Here is a 16,394-nt window from a genome sequence, read left to right as displayed (position 1 = left end):
AGAGAGAGAGGGGGGGGGAGAGAGAGAGAGAGAGAGAGAGAGAGACCGGAAGGAAGGCGGTTTGGTTTTCATTAGAAAAGAAAATATATTTGATCCACTAGTTGTGAAATGTGGCAACGCAGTGATCAGTTAAAAAAATGTCCTGTAAAAATAAATTATTTTTTGTCATACATTTAATGAACCTTTTAGAAGTTGATTCATTTTCAGGTTGATTCGTATTAATGTGTCAATCAAATAGAATTAGTCAACACCAGGTTTTGGTCACCGGCCCAGGTCTGAATCACTCAAAATCATCGCTGCAGTGGTCTTATACTCAACTCAACAGTTTTGAAACTGGTTGAGTGCTTGCATTGTATTTGAGGAAGTCAATGTTTGTCAAATGTTTTGATTTAATGGAATAATTAATGTAATAACCAACTACACAATCTATTTAATTATGTTGTGGTCCAGGATCAAATAGATTCGAAATCAGCAAAGGTCAAGTTTGACAACAAAAAATCAAACATTTCTCTGAAGGACTTATACAAGTTGGATTTGCACATTTTTAGGGGACGCTGTGTAAGTTCAGATGTTGTCGATACAAGTTGATACATGTTGTTTTTGTAGTTCATACACATGACATAAATGAGGAGAAAATGCAACAATAAGTAGTTAATCAGCACCATCACTTCAAACTTCCTTCTGAAGCCTCAATTTGTTCCCTATGCAGCATCTCCTCTAAAAGAGTGAACTGCTTTGACACACTCTGTGTTAGTCTTCATTTGATATCTAAATCTAGCTGTGTTACCACTTATATTCACACAAAATGATCAGTCTTAACGGTACTATTTAATGATCAATAATTACTTTTCTGGTGTACATTACTGGAACACAAGGTGGCAGTGTTGGTCTGATGTTACATTCTTAGTGTTCAGTAATTTAAGGGACTTCTTTATCCATCCCAAAAGAGTGTTGTTGCATACATGATGCTATTTAGTATTCAAAGAAAGAAGTAATGAATATTTTTCTCAGTAAAAGTCACTTCAAGCTTCAGTCTGAGGATATAACTAAATTAGTTAAAGGTCACTTTATATATCATGCATGTGCAACAAGGTCATTTTGCCCATTTAGTTATATAGACAGGCTAGGAAATAACCTGTTGCCATTTCTATATATTAAGTGCTCACACAGAAAGTAAACAATGAACTTGTGTGTGCACATTTCCCTTGAAGTATCCCTCCGGGCTTTGTTTTTTACCCCGTCTGATGTCAGTGGTCGAGGTGGAATGATGCAATCACTTGCAAAACAAAAACAAATGTCTGTAAAAATAAGAATGCGTATCACTGGTATGTAGACAGTGCATATTGACCATGTTTGCATGGGAACGCAGGTCTACTGCAAATTGGCAAGAAATCCATTTTTAAACTGTAATAGTATTTACTCCCTTTGACTTTCTCCAATGACCTTCTTGCTTGCTTTGATTGACTTGAGGTTGTTTTAGTGTGTCATCATGGAGAACAGCCCGTTTCCAGATCAGCCGCTGCTGTAATGGTTATAGAATTTTTGTGGTTTGCTTGAAAACACAAGAATATCACAAACATTACAACAAACATAATCTCTTGTTTAAGGAAACTGTTGCTGTCTAATGTTTGTGCTTAGTAAGCGTACAGCTAGAGTTGGAGCCAGCCACCAAGATCATTTTATCTTAGTTAGATACGGCTCCTGAATTCCTCCGGCCTTTACAAAATTGCACCCAGCAGAGACGTACTCCGACCTTTATGCTTTTTCATGAATGTTTACGATATAACAACTGTCTTGACGTATCACAGAAACCCATTTTTCAGCTCCAAAAACGCCCTTGAGAAATGTTTTCAAGTTCAGAGGTGTTTTTTGTAGAGATCATAAACTAGAATGTTTTGTGGGCCAAAGTGATTCATAAAGGGAGGAATGACTCAGTAGTGCTACTACTCTTATTCCAAACTATGTTATGATATCATATCAATCAAATCTGCCAAAATGAAATATAGAAAGTTATTGTTTTATCATCCATTAATAGGACACTTTTTAAACACAAGCCTTAGAACATTTTTAAGACTTTAATAATCCAGAATGAACACATACAGAAGCCCAATTCAGCTGTCAAAAGATTGATGTACTTACCCACGAATGCTGAGCACAGAGGACATCACCCTGCACTGTCGTAAATCTAAAGAGTCCCCTAGCAGGCCATTCACCAGCCACCTAATGTAAATGTTACAGGGTTGAGTGTTTGAGTGGGTGAATGTCACTGGGGTTATCTACTGGGAACCTCCCGGTTCATATGTTTTGTTGAATAAGGCACTCGGTTCCAGGAGTAATGTTTGGCGTCCCGGGACTCGAGGACGGTCCTTTGCTGAGGTGGTTTTCAAACTTTTGGTCAAAAAGCTTTACCCTGAAGACCCAATGTGATAAGATAACTAAAAGTTGACCCACTGACCTATTCAGCATTATATTTACTCCATGGCTTTTTTGTGAAGTGTGGAGAAGCGAGTTTTCTACAGGCTGTGGCATTGACAAAGGATTCGAGCAGAGCATAACAAATGACTAAAGGGAGGTTCTTTACCTTTTTATTGTTTGAATTAATGACAGCAATGTATCCTGTGCAGTCTCGCTTGTTGTGCTCAGGAATGCGTTATACTGAGAACCCAACTTCCATCCCTGCAGGCAGAACCGTCTCTGCTTAAGGCTAAATGGCCAGTTTCCATCTTTGATTGTGGCACTAAAGTGAAATTATTTTTGAAGACGTTTTATATTTTGTTTAAAAATGGCAAGCCTGTATGAGACTTCTGTTATTTCGCATAATTTTTCCTCTTGCACCTGCTGCAACAAAGCATCCTCGCTGGTGCTAATCCTCCCAAGGTGATCTCTACTCAAACCCATATCACAAAGGCATAATAATAAAAGGTTTAGTATAATATAGATCAAATCTGCTTTAGTGTGGGTCACTGACCCAAACTGTATCAGCTCTTTCCAACCTTAATAGTCTGCTCCTCTGGGAACATAATGTTTGGATTGGTTGGGAAATATATCGGCAATAAAGAGACAAAGGGATGTCATAAACGTTGATTAAAGCTCTGGTTAAAAGACACAGGCGGAGAAGCTCTGAGTTATGAGGGCTTTTCAGACTGCGTTATTGTTTCAGTGACAGAGCTCTTAGTGCGTCTCGTGGAGTGGTCGCAGGCGAGTGGTAAACATTTCTCAACGTGCGAGGAGTCATTAATCCCCGAAGCCGAGGACGTCTTCACTACTGGTGTCTGTGGGCCGAGAAATCACGGCCAGTTGGCACCAGCAGGTCACACGGAGCTCCAACACAAATGCTTTTGTACTCCAAAGCGGTTTAAATCTCTGCTAATGTGCCGTGGCGAAGGCAGACAATTCAAGAAAGGCAGCGGGAACAATAATGGGTTCTACGTGTTCAGTGCTTTTGCAAGTGAAGCTTGATGACGCATGTAAGACCAATTTGTGGCCCTTTTAATGACATTTGTTTTGTTAAATGTACAACAAAAAAATGCAGTAATATGAACCAACCATTCAGTGTCGTGATACTTATGCTTTGTTGCTTTGAAATATAAAAACGGTCACCAATGCTGCCCATGACTCAAGAATGAAAACGGACGCCATATTTTGTGACAATCCATTTGAAATGATTCATCAAATTAGAGGTGGGTTCCCGTATAATTTCTCTTAAAAGGGAACTGTGGCCAAAACGTGAGCACCTTCTTTAATTGTAGTTTTGTGCTTATTCTTCAAACATGTCCAAATCAATCTGTGATCAGTAAATCACCAGCAAATATGTCTGAACCAATATTGCTGTACACATTTCACAAAGGGAGAAGGAGGAATGAGCTGATTTTGGCCTCAGGATAACCCGGGCATCACATGACAGACATCCACCTGGACACATCTGTTGGTGGCTCGTCATCATGGCTTCATATTGCACAAAACGCCCATCCGACATGAACAAGTTCAAATTAAATATAAAGATTTTATTTATTTATTATTTTATTTTATAACTGTTATATCTGGCAAATACTGTACAAACTTTCAAGTAATGACTCCAGTAAGCACTTAGCATTTGGACAGTTCACACTATAAAGCACCTGTGTGAATAATCAAATCAACGGTGGCACACCTTTTATTAAGTTGCTATTCATGTTGAAGTTGAGCTTTTCCCACAGTGACAATTGGACTTTGTTAAAATATAGTGGGTTTAATGGGTCTTCTGCCTACTCAAGTTGTTTCCTTCATCATTATTACTAAACCCCAAAAAGTGCATTAAGTTAGCAGGACACAAAATGTCTATTGACTCCAGTTTACTACTTTTTACATTTTATTTAATTTTTTCAACAGCAGTAGAAAGTGTTCTCTTCAAGTGTTAAAATGTGTGATTGACGTTTCATACTTAGTTGATAGAGATGTCCCTCCGCTGAGACCGAGTGACGAAGTGGTCAATTAAGAAGAGGCGGGACTTTGGCCTTATTTGCATGCCTAATTGGTGAGCACTGGAGATCTGGACCACACCCACTCCGGGTCCAGCAGCGGAGTCAAGCCATGCCCGTGGGCGTGCCTTCGTAAACCCCGCCCCGAACCGCAATGATTTAGAAGTTCAGGAATCCCACGTGACGTCACCCGGGGGTGACGTTATGCTTCTCTAAATAGATCGTATTGTAATCTTTTCTCAGTCCAACGTGGTTTCTTCTCAGAGACTGCTTCACATTTTCTACACTTGTTTGGTAAGTTGAAAACCTCACGCCACCATGCAGAGGACCGTGCACGCACCGCTGCAGGTTTGTTGTTTGTTAAAAGAGATCCTTTTGACTTTTTATCTCCTCTTTTTTTTCATGCAACAGCTTGCTTTGTTGTTCCTACACGCTGTCGAGATGTCATGTTTTTTTCCCCCTTCTTATTCTTCGTCATCTTCTGATTTGTGCGTGCCAGTGAATGAGAAAATAGATCGCGATAGTTATGAAGTAACGCGCATTGTCATCGCTCTCCAGTGTCCGTGCGTGGTTGACTGTTGAAGTTGAACGCGGAGTCAAGTGCCGCTCATCGGTCCGTCTCATTGCACCGGAGACAAGTCTGCAGGAATTCATCTCGAACCCGACTCAGACCTACAGAAATGGTCATTGCAAAGGATCATTTGTCATTGCAATTCACGCCAATTCCCTTCGCCAAATGTTCTGTTTGCTCCATAGCGCAGAGCTGGATCCCTGCATCACTGCCGTGCCCGTCCCATCTCGGGATACACGCATACCGGCGTTGGTCCCGACTGTCCGCGTGCGCGGTCCAGCCCTGGTCGCGACAATGATCGCTCGGTGGTCTCGCGGTCACGCCAATTAAAAGAAAAGAGTGATGATGAGCCTGCTACCGAGAAATGTACCGTTCACCGTTTTTCCGTTCGAGAGCAATGTGAGCCACATTACGTCATTCTGCAGACCAGTCGATATTTGATTAAGCGCTGAGATGTTGAGGGTTACTTTCAGGAAGGTTGTGCTGACGAGGCGGCTTTGCGTCTGTGCGCTATACGGCTTGAAAAGAGGAAAGATGTTCTAATCATTTGATTACCCCCCCTCCTGTCATTATGTTTATTGACATCGCCATCAATAACCACTTGTTTCTCATGCACGCTGCTTTAAATTAACGCGCAGGCTCCCGGTTTTATTGTTTCCCTTTTAATTTAATACTAACACCTAAATTTGATGATAAAGTTAGTCATGTTGATCCTTTATAAATACTGAGCTGTATTTGACGTTTTTGCAGGAAAAAGTCATGTTTTTTTAACGCAACAGTCTGATAAAAAGTTGAACTCACTTGCCCCAAGTCTTTGTTGTAAATATCACGGCGAAGAATCCTCTGATATATCGATGGATAAGGAGGCAATAATTGTGACATAATGATAATAATAAAGGATAAATCCGTTTTTATTTGTATCTAAATTTAACTTTCAATAATTATCTATACAAAATTACAAAATAAACATTCAAATGTGAGTTGCACGAATGACTACAAAACAGCAAAGACTGTAAAATGACTTACTGGATAACATGAGTTCTTTAGTGACCTTGATGCAGATCTAATTCTTTGCATATTGTACACAATGTTCAGCTTGATTGCAGCGGCTCATTGCAGTAATGAAATGTGACCTTTATTTGTTGATGCTTGTTGCATGTGCTCAAGGTGAAGCATTCCTCTGATAATAACCCTAAAGGGGTTGAATAACATGATTTACATCATAAATCTCCAGTCTGACAACAAAAGTCCAACTGCCCTAAGAAGAAACTTGTGCAGATGTTAACTTGCATATTTCTAAATATCCTGGGAATTGTCCCTCTCTTTCAGTAACGGTAAACCAAATATTTAAAAAATAAGAATAGTGTGAGTGACACGGCAGCCCTCTGAGACTGTCTGAGTTTCTTTGTATTGGTTATAAGGGCACATGTTGTGGAAGAGAGTAATTGGTAGGTCTTGAAGTTTACACCACAGCAGTCATTTTGTCATGCATTCACTTGAAGAGCTGGAGTTCAGGGCACAAGGCCATGTTCCTTGCCCCAGGGTTTGCAGTGATCCTACCTTGAACTTGTGCTGTCAAAGGCCCAGGCTATGGGGAGCTGGAGATTTGAATGGCTGTGCATGTTGGTGCTTGCTTTAACCCCATATGCCTTTGCACCCCAACCCATCTTTTCCTCAACATATTGTTTGAATTCTAATATGCGGTCTACCTGCAGAATTCCTGTCCAGCTCCTCTTGAAATCGAACGCCGGACCCTAATCCTTCCCCTCGCACACATCGGGATATAGTTAATGTAAAGTGTAACCAAATTTCCTCTGCTAAACTAAAACATATATATCAAATGAGAGCCAAGTGCCGCTTCCAGGGAAAGGGGCGTTGAATACTGGTAATTTTAAGTGTGAAAGCTTTTGGATAATTCACAGGAATTCATAGAACTAATGGATGAAAGTTATGCATCATATGGCTTGAATTTCCTGGTAAATGTGATGAAATGAACACATCTTATTATAGAATGAGGAACGTGAAAGTCACTTTTTTGCATCTGTTTTCTCAGTTTTCTAGTTTCGTATTATTGATATTGGGGGGAGGTTGCATTAAAAATGCATGAGTAATTAATAGTTACAATTGATTAGTTTAGGAAAAATAATCAGACCACAGCAGCATTTCATGTACAAACGTACCAACAGCTTAACGTTCGGTGTTACTGTACTTTATACATAAATGTTCCCCAAAATGTAGACTCGTCAGCGTCCTGGATCTAGTTTGTGTTACAAGGTTCGGATGGTCATAGTTAGTCGTGTTTGTTGTGTCAAAGGAAACCAGGTGACTTCGGAGGGGCCCTGTCGTAGAGACGGAGTGAGCTGGTGACAGAATGAGAGGCCGGGGCTCATTGCGCCCTGACAGAGAGACCCTGTCCAGATGCTGTTCTGCAGGCTCGGTCATGAGGTACAGCTCGTTAGGTCAACAACACTGCTTAGCATAACACAACATTTGAGTGTTTTGACTGTGCTTAAGGAAATAGTCTGAACCCGTGAAAAAGACACACATGTACATAGTGTATGAAGGTATTCATGCTGGACACGTGACGTGTGGCAGCGACTTGAATCTGGGAACCTTTCTCGGGAGCTGATGAAGGCCGAGTAATAAACGCAGAGTAATAAACGTTGATTGTAGTTGTGTATTAAATTCAAAATGTTGGGTGCAGTATCGCTTCTGTAAATAATGTAGAGGATCCATTATCCAGACTGTATATGATCAAAAAAGAACTCCAATGCTGATGATTCAATGATCAATGCTTCTTTTATTTGTTTGTTTTAGGGATTGTATCAGTGGTAGACATTTAGACCGAAGAAGACAACAGACAACAGACAAAAGTATTGTTGCGTTGCTTACTAACAGTTCTTTGTATTTATTCAGCTTCACTTTTGTTTACGGCCGTTTTTTTTAACGACGACCAGCAATCCTCATTCATCCGAGCACCATTCAAATCGTTTTTTTTTTACAAAAGGGAAATTCTGGCTGTTCACACGCTCTCAGTGCAGCTTTGGGCAAACTGGGACCTTCCCGTAAAGTGTTTGAATGTTCAATCCTTGTTAGTGCTTCACCAACAGGCCTGTGTGTTCAGAGCTGGGATCGTCCTGTTATTGATCCAGGCACTGGCTCACAGATAAAGATGGTCCCCGAGTGCTGGATTAATAAAGACCACCTTCATTCTTGTATAACTCACTTAACAATTGTCAAAACATTTGTCAGAAAGTGAAGGGCGTCTAGTGTGTGGAGACTACTCAGAGGATGTTTGTTAGTGTTTGATGGTAGTCGGCATCGTAAGACCTTGAAATGAGAAATACGTGATAATGATACAGTAGCCAGCAGTCATTACAATAATGTGTTCGAGACAAGAACGAGTCCAAATAATTCTTAAATAATGACATATCTGCTCACTTAATTCGATCATTCTAAACATGCGTTTGGTGTTTTCTTAAAATAATCTTTAGAGACACAATGCAGTTCACATTGGAAAAGCCGTGTGGTTTCTATGCCATCGATACCGGTTTCTTTCCACATAAAAACCATGTCAATTTGTACCCGTTCTGACAAAAAAAAAACAGCACCGCACTGAAATGGGTAATGTTGGCAGGAACGGCTGCAAAAGTTAATGGTATAAATGAATGTGTGTGAGGTATCACATGCATGAAATGCAATGATTGATTAAAGTGCACTTTAAATGTCATGTCAATGCTCTTGGTTTGATCTTGAGAAGCTGTTAAAATGAACCTGTTATTTCCGTTGTTTTTCTCTCTGACGTCCTGTCATAAATATAGCCGGGCTGTTTTTCATATATTTTTAAAGCTGAATTCAGAATGCATCCTTTTGTGCATGATTTGTCTCTCTAGGTGAACGGGGGGGACAGTCTGTTTACGGCATTTTTTTGGTCTTAAATTTGGAAGATAAAAGGCTCTCCTCTTTTCTGGAAAAATGTGTCTATTTTTCAATCTAAGTTTTTAAAGCAAGATAACATTGCACTTTTGACATGATCAGCTATTAGTTTAGCTTTAGTCGACCAAGAAATTACTTAGAAAGCACAGATTTGGTAGAAGGTGAAAAACAAATGTTTTTAAAGTTGTTTTTTTAAAGAAGTAAACTGCTACAGGTGTCCCTCCTTCATGCAATGTGGCTCTGGCAGGACTCCTTTTTCTCCTTCTGGCTATACGTGTATACTAAGAATTTAAAAATGAATCCTTCAATGGCCGCTGGCTGAGACATGAAAATAGTGTCAACTTTCAAAAAGAGCATTCCATTTAAAGTTGAATCCAAAAGTAGCAGTAGCTCCCGGACGTGTACCTGCACCTCTGTATACCTGATTTGTTCTGGAGAAATAAATATTGAATGAGTAATGATGAATGATGATTGAATGATAATTGCAAGTTTTATTGAGTTTTATAACAACACATTATTTTGTTGTTTTGGTTCATGACTTATAGTCTAGATTATGGTTAATAATGGCATAGTGCTTAACAAAATGAACTGTTCAAGTATGCTAGACTGTTTGAATGCCGTCTCGTTGATTGCAGTCCTTTTTATAACCCTCAAAACTTGATGTTGTTTTAGTGGATCCTTGATTACTGTAGTGTGAGAAAACAGTTTTATCACTGAAAACAACCACACAGCTGTTTCAGGTGCAATAGCAATTTCATGTCTAGCGTGACACAATGAGTGTTTTTTTCCTCTTGGAGGCTGGCCGTGGAAACTCATGTAATTCACTTCCTCTCCCCCATTTTTCTTTTTCTTCCCTTTTTCTCTGTAGTTTTATGAGAAGGTGGCCAGAGGGATGAACTCGGACCAGGAAAGGCCGTACGTGTGCAACGCTCCAGGCTGTTCTCAGGTGAGAACCACAACACAACACGGCGTACACCACGGCCCGAGGAGGGGCTTACTTCCTCACGCACAGTGAGAAACAGAATGGCAACGCTCCACGTGTAACACAAATTGAATAATGTGCGGGTTTGAAAATAGCTACACATAAAAATGGTCTTTGATGTCAATCAGGCACTCAATAAATGGCAAATGCCAGTGAACGTCATTTTATTTAATTTTTTTAAAAATTCATTATTACAACACTTTGTGTTTTGCTTACAATTCTTACAATAGTACTTTTGAAACCCTCAACAGCGATTCCAGACGGAGGACCATTTGATGATACATAGACACAAACATGAGATGACCCTTAAGTTCCCCTCCATAAAGAACGACAACATGTTATCAGGTGAGTTACGGCTACATTACTACAGACACACACACACACACACACACTACCTCAGAAGGGTTCAAACTTGCAGTTCATTTGCAGGTGTGTTTGCTTCGGTGACTCATGCTCAGACACACTTGTCTACCATCAGAAAAATGCATGGCATGTCTATGGCAGTTGTTTACAATAATGTAAAACATATGATACACTACCTTGCAGCCCAGCCCTTAACGCTGCACACTTCGGGGAGTGCTGACATACGACTGAACGAGTCGTCACGTTTGGCCAAAGTGCGTTTTGCATTTTACCATCAAATGTGTCATCAGTTTTCATATTTCTAGATAGTAATAAATGGAGTGAGGTGGTTTCAAAACCCTCTTTGTGAAACAACTCAATTTTACAGATCAGTCAATTAATTAACAAATCCATTAGTTGATAAAATCATGTTAGTGGACTAAGAATCTCTTTTCGACAGCCTTGTCTATAATTTATTACCCCCAAAAATATCAAACTATAGATAGTGTGCCACACATAGAAGTGTTAACCCACGGCTGACCGGTAAGTACAGATCTCTATTCTCTATTTGCTGTTTCTATTCACGTCCAGGCCACACTAGCTGACAACACTACACTGCAGAGATTGTGTCTTCTTTGTTATTTACCCCCAGTGATAAGAAAGATTTTCTAGGCCGACTGTCCTTATCGCCTGTTGTCTGAGTTACAGCTCTGACTATTTCTCTTACTGAGAACTCAGGATAAATAGTCACGGCTTTTACTATAAGTTATAGCTCAGCCACACGGTAACATGCTCTCACTGGCACTGTCTTCTCTTTGAATGTTAGTACTATGATGGTTGACCTAAAGTTAATCTGCTGCTCCATTGAGTCATAGTTATTATCCTCAACTAAAGATGGAAGCTACGCGCTTTTTTATTAATTAGGCATAAGTTGTTCAAATTGGGGAAAAAAAGTATCTTATTTTGGGTACACAGGTTGTGATGAAAGTCAAACCCCGGTCTAGTCAGAATGTATAAACAGACCATGAAGTACGCTTTTAGTCTTTGAAACAAGCCTGATCCTAAAATCACCTTCAGCTGAAACCTGATCTCTGTGCTTCCCCCCCCGCCCCCCAACATCAAGTTGAATACCGCGGCTTGACTGAGCTCCACAAATAAGACCCCCACTCGGTAGGTGGGATCTGTACTTTATCAGCTGAAATGGGGCTGTCAAGCGCAGTATCTCTCCCTCGATAACAGAATGGAAGTTATGTTTTCTTAAAGTCAGTGCAAAAACACAACAGAAATGTACATTCTTTCTACTTTAATCTTCATGGAGATCTACATCGGCCTCTGGGAAGAGCTTTTAGTCTAATTTTACAAAAATGGGATCAAGTGAGCTGACTATAATAATAATTGAATATATTTGGCAATAACATTACTCTGTATGTGAAGCATGTAGGATTTAAAGCTGGAACTCAAAACATCTTCCCTTGATTTCCAGGCCAGACGCCCACACCAACACGCTTCTTGAAGAACTGTGAGGAAGTGGGATTATTCAGTGAACTGGATTGCTCCATAGAGCAGGAGTTTTGCAAGGCCCAGGAAGAAGAGGACAATAAACAGGTACCGCAGAGCGGAGAACAAAGCCTCGGGCTGAAAAAGAACCCAGTTGAACCTACTGCCCCCCCAAAGGGGTTATGAACTGCTGTCTGCTGCTGGCATCAGTCATGTGACCAACGGCTGCTCGCACGCTGTGATCTGAGGAACCTTTAATAGATTAAAAACTCCCTGTTTGCGTGTTAATATCCACCTCCTATATTTCTGCCATATCGTCACCCTTTCCCTTTAAGTTAAGTGGAGTGGTGCCCACACGGCACGTCGCCCGGATCTCCATCAGTCTTGTTTGACACTGACGGACTGGTGGAGATTTGACACACATCACAGATGAGGAGGGAAAGGCATCGGGTTCCTCACCTGTAACTTCAAACAGCTCCACAGCTATCTGTCAGGGAAGGAGTGTCCTCACAGACGTACGGACATACCCCGGAGACAACTCTTTTGGTTCAATTCAATTTTGAATCCCCCCCCCCCACCAAATTTTTTCACATGATATGATCATTTACCCATGTACCTGTGGCACCTTCACCTTCAACACGGGAACTAGTCAAACCACCGCAAGACAGACTGCTTATCTAATGTCTGGAAAGATGTGCAGTGCAGGCTGCAGCTGAGCTGTTGTCTGGGTGGTTTGGCTCTGGAGCTCGTCTGTGCTCAGGTCAGCCTTGTCTAGCCTCCCCAGCCAGTGTGGTTTAAGATGGGAGGCTCTGCCGAGTCAGCAGGCGGCGAGTCACAGCAAGACTCCCCTGGGCCGCCATAGTAATACGCAAGAAGGAATAATCGGCCGATATGATATTTAATAATCACATTTTTCTTTTCCTTGTTGTCGGGTGAAATATTTCTAAAAAGTTGGGACTGCGTTATTATTTACTTTTTTTAATGTATAATCTTTGCCCGCAGCTGTTTGTAAGTTTGCCTCGATGCAAATGACTTCACTTGTTTGTTGTATGCCAAAATATGTGCGTTTATCCCCGGCATAGATTGTGTCAGTACGGGGTTATTTCAGAATATACACGCGGTAAAAGAGCAACAAGGAAACCTGGTCTTTATTAGGCTCTCAATGCTTCCTCTACTCAGCCTGCAGATGATAGATTGCATAGTTCTTCATTGCTCATTCAAACAGCGTGCTGAAAAACCTACGTGCAGGCAAGAATGTGACATAGTCCTGACATTGTATCCTCTGCTTGCTTTTTCTCTCGCTGCAGAGCGTCTCGCTGCACGGCCAGGCGGGCCAAGGCCAGCACCAGCAGTCCCACTCGCAGATGGGCAACCATGATACCAGCATAGTGATCCAGCAGGCCCTGCCCTCCCCTCAGTCCAGCTCCGTCATCACTCAGGCTCCTTCCACCAACAGACAGATAGGGTGAGGAGGCCGAGCGGCCTGGCAGTCCCGCAGAACTTCATTATGAAAAGTGTGGGGGATAATTGGTTTTGTTTTTGCATCTCCGTTCAATATGAGTAGTAGAAGCGCTTTTAAATAACTGCTGACAGACTGAACATAATCTAAGGAGCGCGGAGTGTCTCCCCTCACCTCAAGTGCGCCCCCGTTACGGCGGCAGCCTCAGGCTCGGCCTGGTCCTTTTGTGTCCGTGCCGATTGTCATCCCTCCATAAACTCTGAGGTAATGTCAGTGTTTTGTTACATTCGGAGCAGTGTGTGTGGGGGCATGCGATCCGTGTTTTGCTGTTCATTCAGTATTGTCCCAGAGCAGAGCATGCCAGAGAGGGTCCCAGAGGACAAGATGAGGTTGTTGTTGAAGACTTAGCGGTGGCTGCTTTTACAGCAGTTTAGCATTTCATGCTCGAACATAGTTCCTTTCTGCCGAAGGTAAAGCTGCCGTGCTAAAAGTGTATCCAACAGATGTTTTTTACCCAAGATTATAAATATATTCTTTACTTATGGATCCAATCACCTGACCTCATTTTGGCTTTATCCCTTAACCCCCAACCACCTTCAAACTTGAGCCTGGGCTTTTGTTACTGTAAACCAGACCTGTTGCCAGCAAGACATTGAGAAGGCTCAGTGTTGGGCCTGTGCTGTGCCGAGGTTGTCCTGTGTGTACATTTACTGCTCGAGAAGCTAGTGAATATTGGATGGGAGGCTCATTACTAAGCCTGACTGACGCTCCGTCGGGCTCTTTGTTGAGGAGGCGGATGAAATTTCAACCCCTTGGAGGAGCAGCAATCACTGCCAGTAACAGAGACTTTGCTGGGCCTGCCCTCACCTGAGTTCACCTGTCATTAAAAACCCATACCAGCTGGTATGCCGTGTGGCAGGGGTCTACAAACACAGGGTGGCACATAGGTCCCAGCTGTAGTTATCATAGCACAGTATGAGGTGTTTCCTATGCGACTGATTCACTGTCTGAACTAAAACTGCCTAAAACTGTCACTTGTTTACGAGGACGGTAGAATCCACATGAAAAGGATGAGTGAATTTGGACCAGAGAGAAACCCCTCCACAGAGAAGCGGTGCTTCCACAGGAAGCCGTTAGGGCCAACCGAACACACGGGACACTCGTCTGGACCGAGGCTAGCTGTACAAGATCAGGGTTTCCCTGTGGTTTGCTGTTAGGTCACTTGTGTGAAGTGACAATGTATCGAAGAAAAGACAATTGTAACGTGCTCATGTTTGTGCTTGGATTTCAATTCTTAGCTCAGACCGTTGGCGGAAGTTACCCTCGTCGGTGTTGTTTGCGCACGTGTGATTAACCTTTCATCTTTGTGATGAATACATCTCTAAATGAGAAGAAATCACCAAACACAAACAGTTTTATCTCGCCTCCATCTGCTTCTTTCGTTCTCGGCTCTGCTGAACGCGCAGCGTGAGCGTCCAATGAATTAGGATAACAAGTCACTTTCATTGCCCCACAATGTTTACTAAAGAGCTTTGAGGCTTGGAATCAATTAGGATTGGCTTTCCTCAAGTCGATTTACTTTAGGGTTGAGCTGGGCCTGCAGCTGTGAAACATGAGGACCTCTCTCTCCCTCTCTCTCTCTCTCTACCCTTCTGCTCTGAGGCCCTAAACAAGGTCTTTGGGGAGCTGCACTGACACAAACCAGTGTTAAAACCAGGCACAAGAAAGAACGAGCAGATCTGAATGTCACGGCTATCAGTATCACACAAAGGGAGGCCGCGGCCAACAGATTTGAATGCTTTATGCTTTTCAATTCTAAACATCTGGTGATGAGTTATGTCAGAGTAAAATTCGTTGGATGTTGGAAGTCAACCATGTGAGATACAATATTCTGTGGAAACCTCAACCTTTTGACTCCAAGTTGGAGATATGCTGGTATGGTTGTGGGCACAAGGCATTTAAAAACTCATTTTTCTCCGCTGGCTATGGGTCTTGTTGGTCGTGTCCCACCCTGGGCGTCCTCTTTGCAACTTTGCAAAGTTTGGGTGTCACATCACTGTTCAAAGATCTGAAGGAAGTCCCTTACTGTTTTTTTTTTACCATGATGCTTTAAATGCACAATATTTGTCACACTTCAGAGCCACTTGAGTTCCTGGTTTCTGCCTTTAAAGGAAGTAGCACATATAGGTGTTGGTCTTCATGCCCTCAAAACTGGAGCGTTACATGCAAAGCTCAAGTGTAGTGTGACACATTTGAACTTCCTGTTTTCTTAAGTTAATTTGGTGATATGCTAATTGATTATTGAGAACCCTTGCTATCTTTCTATTTTCTCTGTTTCAACGCATCGCATTTATTTTTTTCTTTGCGTAGATGATGATCATTATCTCAATCCAGATGATATCATTTCTGTATTCTGGCTTGCACTAAAATACAGTCCGTACACGATTCTTCATATACAATTCATTTTGATCCTGATGGGATTTAGTTTTTCCTCATGTAGTACTTCAGCTGTTACCTAACAATTAATTGATGATAGCGAAGTGGCGCTAAACGTTTTGACCATTTCAAATCCAGGATGCTTTGCATACCACATTTTCCCATGCGTTGGATAAACCAACTGTTCGGATTTCAACACCCATTGTGTCGGATAAGCAAACATCTGCACACCTCCACAGAGAGTTATAGGCTTTCCATGGACACATGTTGACCTCATGAACTTCACAATTTAAATACAACTTCCTTTATTATTGTTTGTGATTAGATTGCATTCATAAAGTGGTGATAAGGAGGGAGGTTCGCCCTCAGTACAGGAGCGCATGGCGCCCACGTCATGCCCCTAATTGGCAAATGCCCTTCTCCGCAAAAAAAATACAGGCAAAGGGTAGAACTGTGTTAAGCCTGTGTAACTAATGCACATACAATAGTAGCAGGCTGAGAGAAGAGTAGAACACATAAACAAAAATACAGAAAATAGTGCAATTAATTACAAAAGAGGAAGGAAAAAGAAAAGGGAAGAGGATGCAGGATGTACATCTGACCTGAATTAAGATGAGCTCATTGTGTACTGCAGTGGGTTTAATAGTGCATTTGTAGAGGAACGCCCAGACTCTGTTCCCTCTCATTCCAGTGGGGCTGTGTCATCTCTGCCCC

The 16,394-nt window shown here is 41.7% G+C and overlaps 1 protein-coding gene across 3 annotated transcripts in view; it reads left to right on the top strand.

The window, feature by feature from the left end:
- Positions 1–4,600: 4,600 nt before the first annotated feature.
- Positions 4,601–16,394, top strand: part of creb5b (cAMP responsive element binding protein 5b) — a 34,006-nt gene continuing 22,212 nt past the window's right edge. Inside the window, exons 1-5 of one of the 3 annotated variants that reach the window (XM_037454339.2) lie at positions 4,601–4,751; positions 9,833–9,910; positions 10,198–10,291; positions 11,772–11,893; positions 13,093–13,250. In XM_037454339.2, coding sequence (XP_037310236.2) covers positions 9,857–9,910; positions 10,198–10,291; positions 11,772–11,893; positions 13,093–13,250 — 428 coding nt within the window. In that variant the 5' untranslated portion in view covers positions 4,601–4,751; positions 9,833–9,856. Of the gene's footprint in view, positions 4,806–7,420; positions 7,474–9,832; positions 9,911–10,197; positions 10,292–11,771; positions 11,894–13,092; positions 13,251–16,394 lie in introns of those variants that run through there. The other 2 variants (XM_037454337.2, XM_037454338.2) reach the window with 2 other exon arrangements.

The sequence above is a fragment of the Pungitius pungitius genome, chromosome 11, assembly GCF_949316345.1.
Source record: "Pungitius pungitius chromosome 11, fPunPun2.1, whole genome shotgun sequence".
Lineage (NCBI taxonomy): Eukaryota > Metazoa > Chordata > Actinopteri > Perciformes > Gasterosteidae > Pungitius > Pungitius pungitius.
The sequence above is the reverse complement of the archived record's forward strand: the minus strand, read 5'-3'. Positions and strand labels throughout refer to the sequence as shown.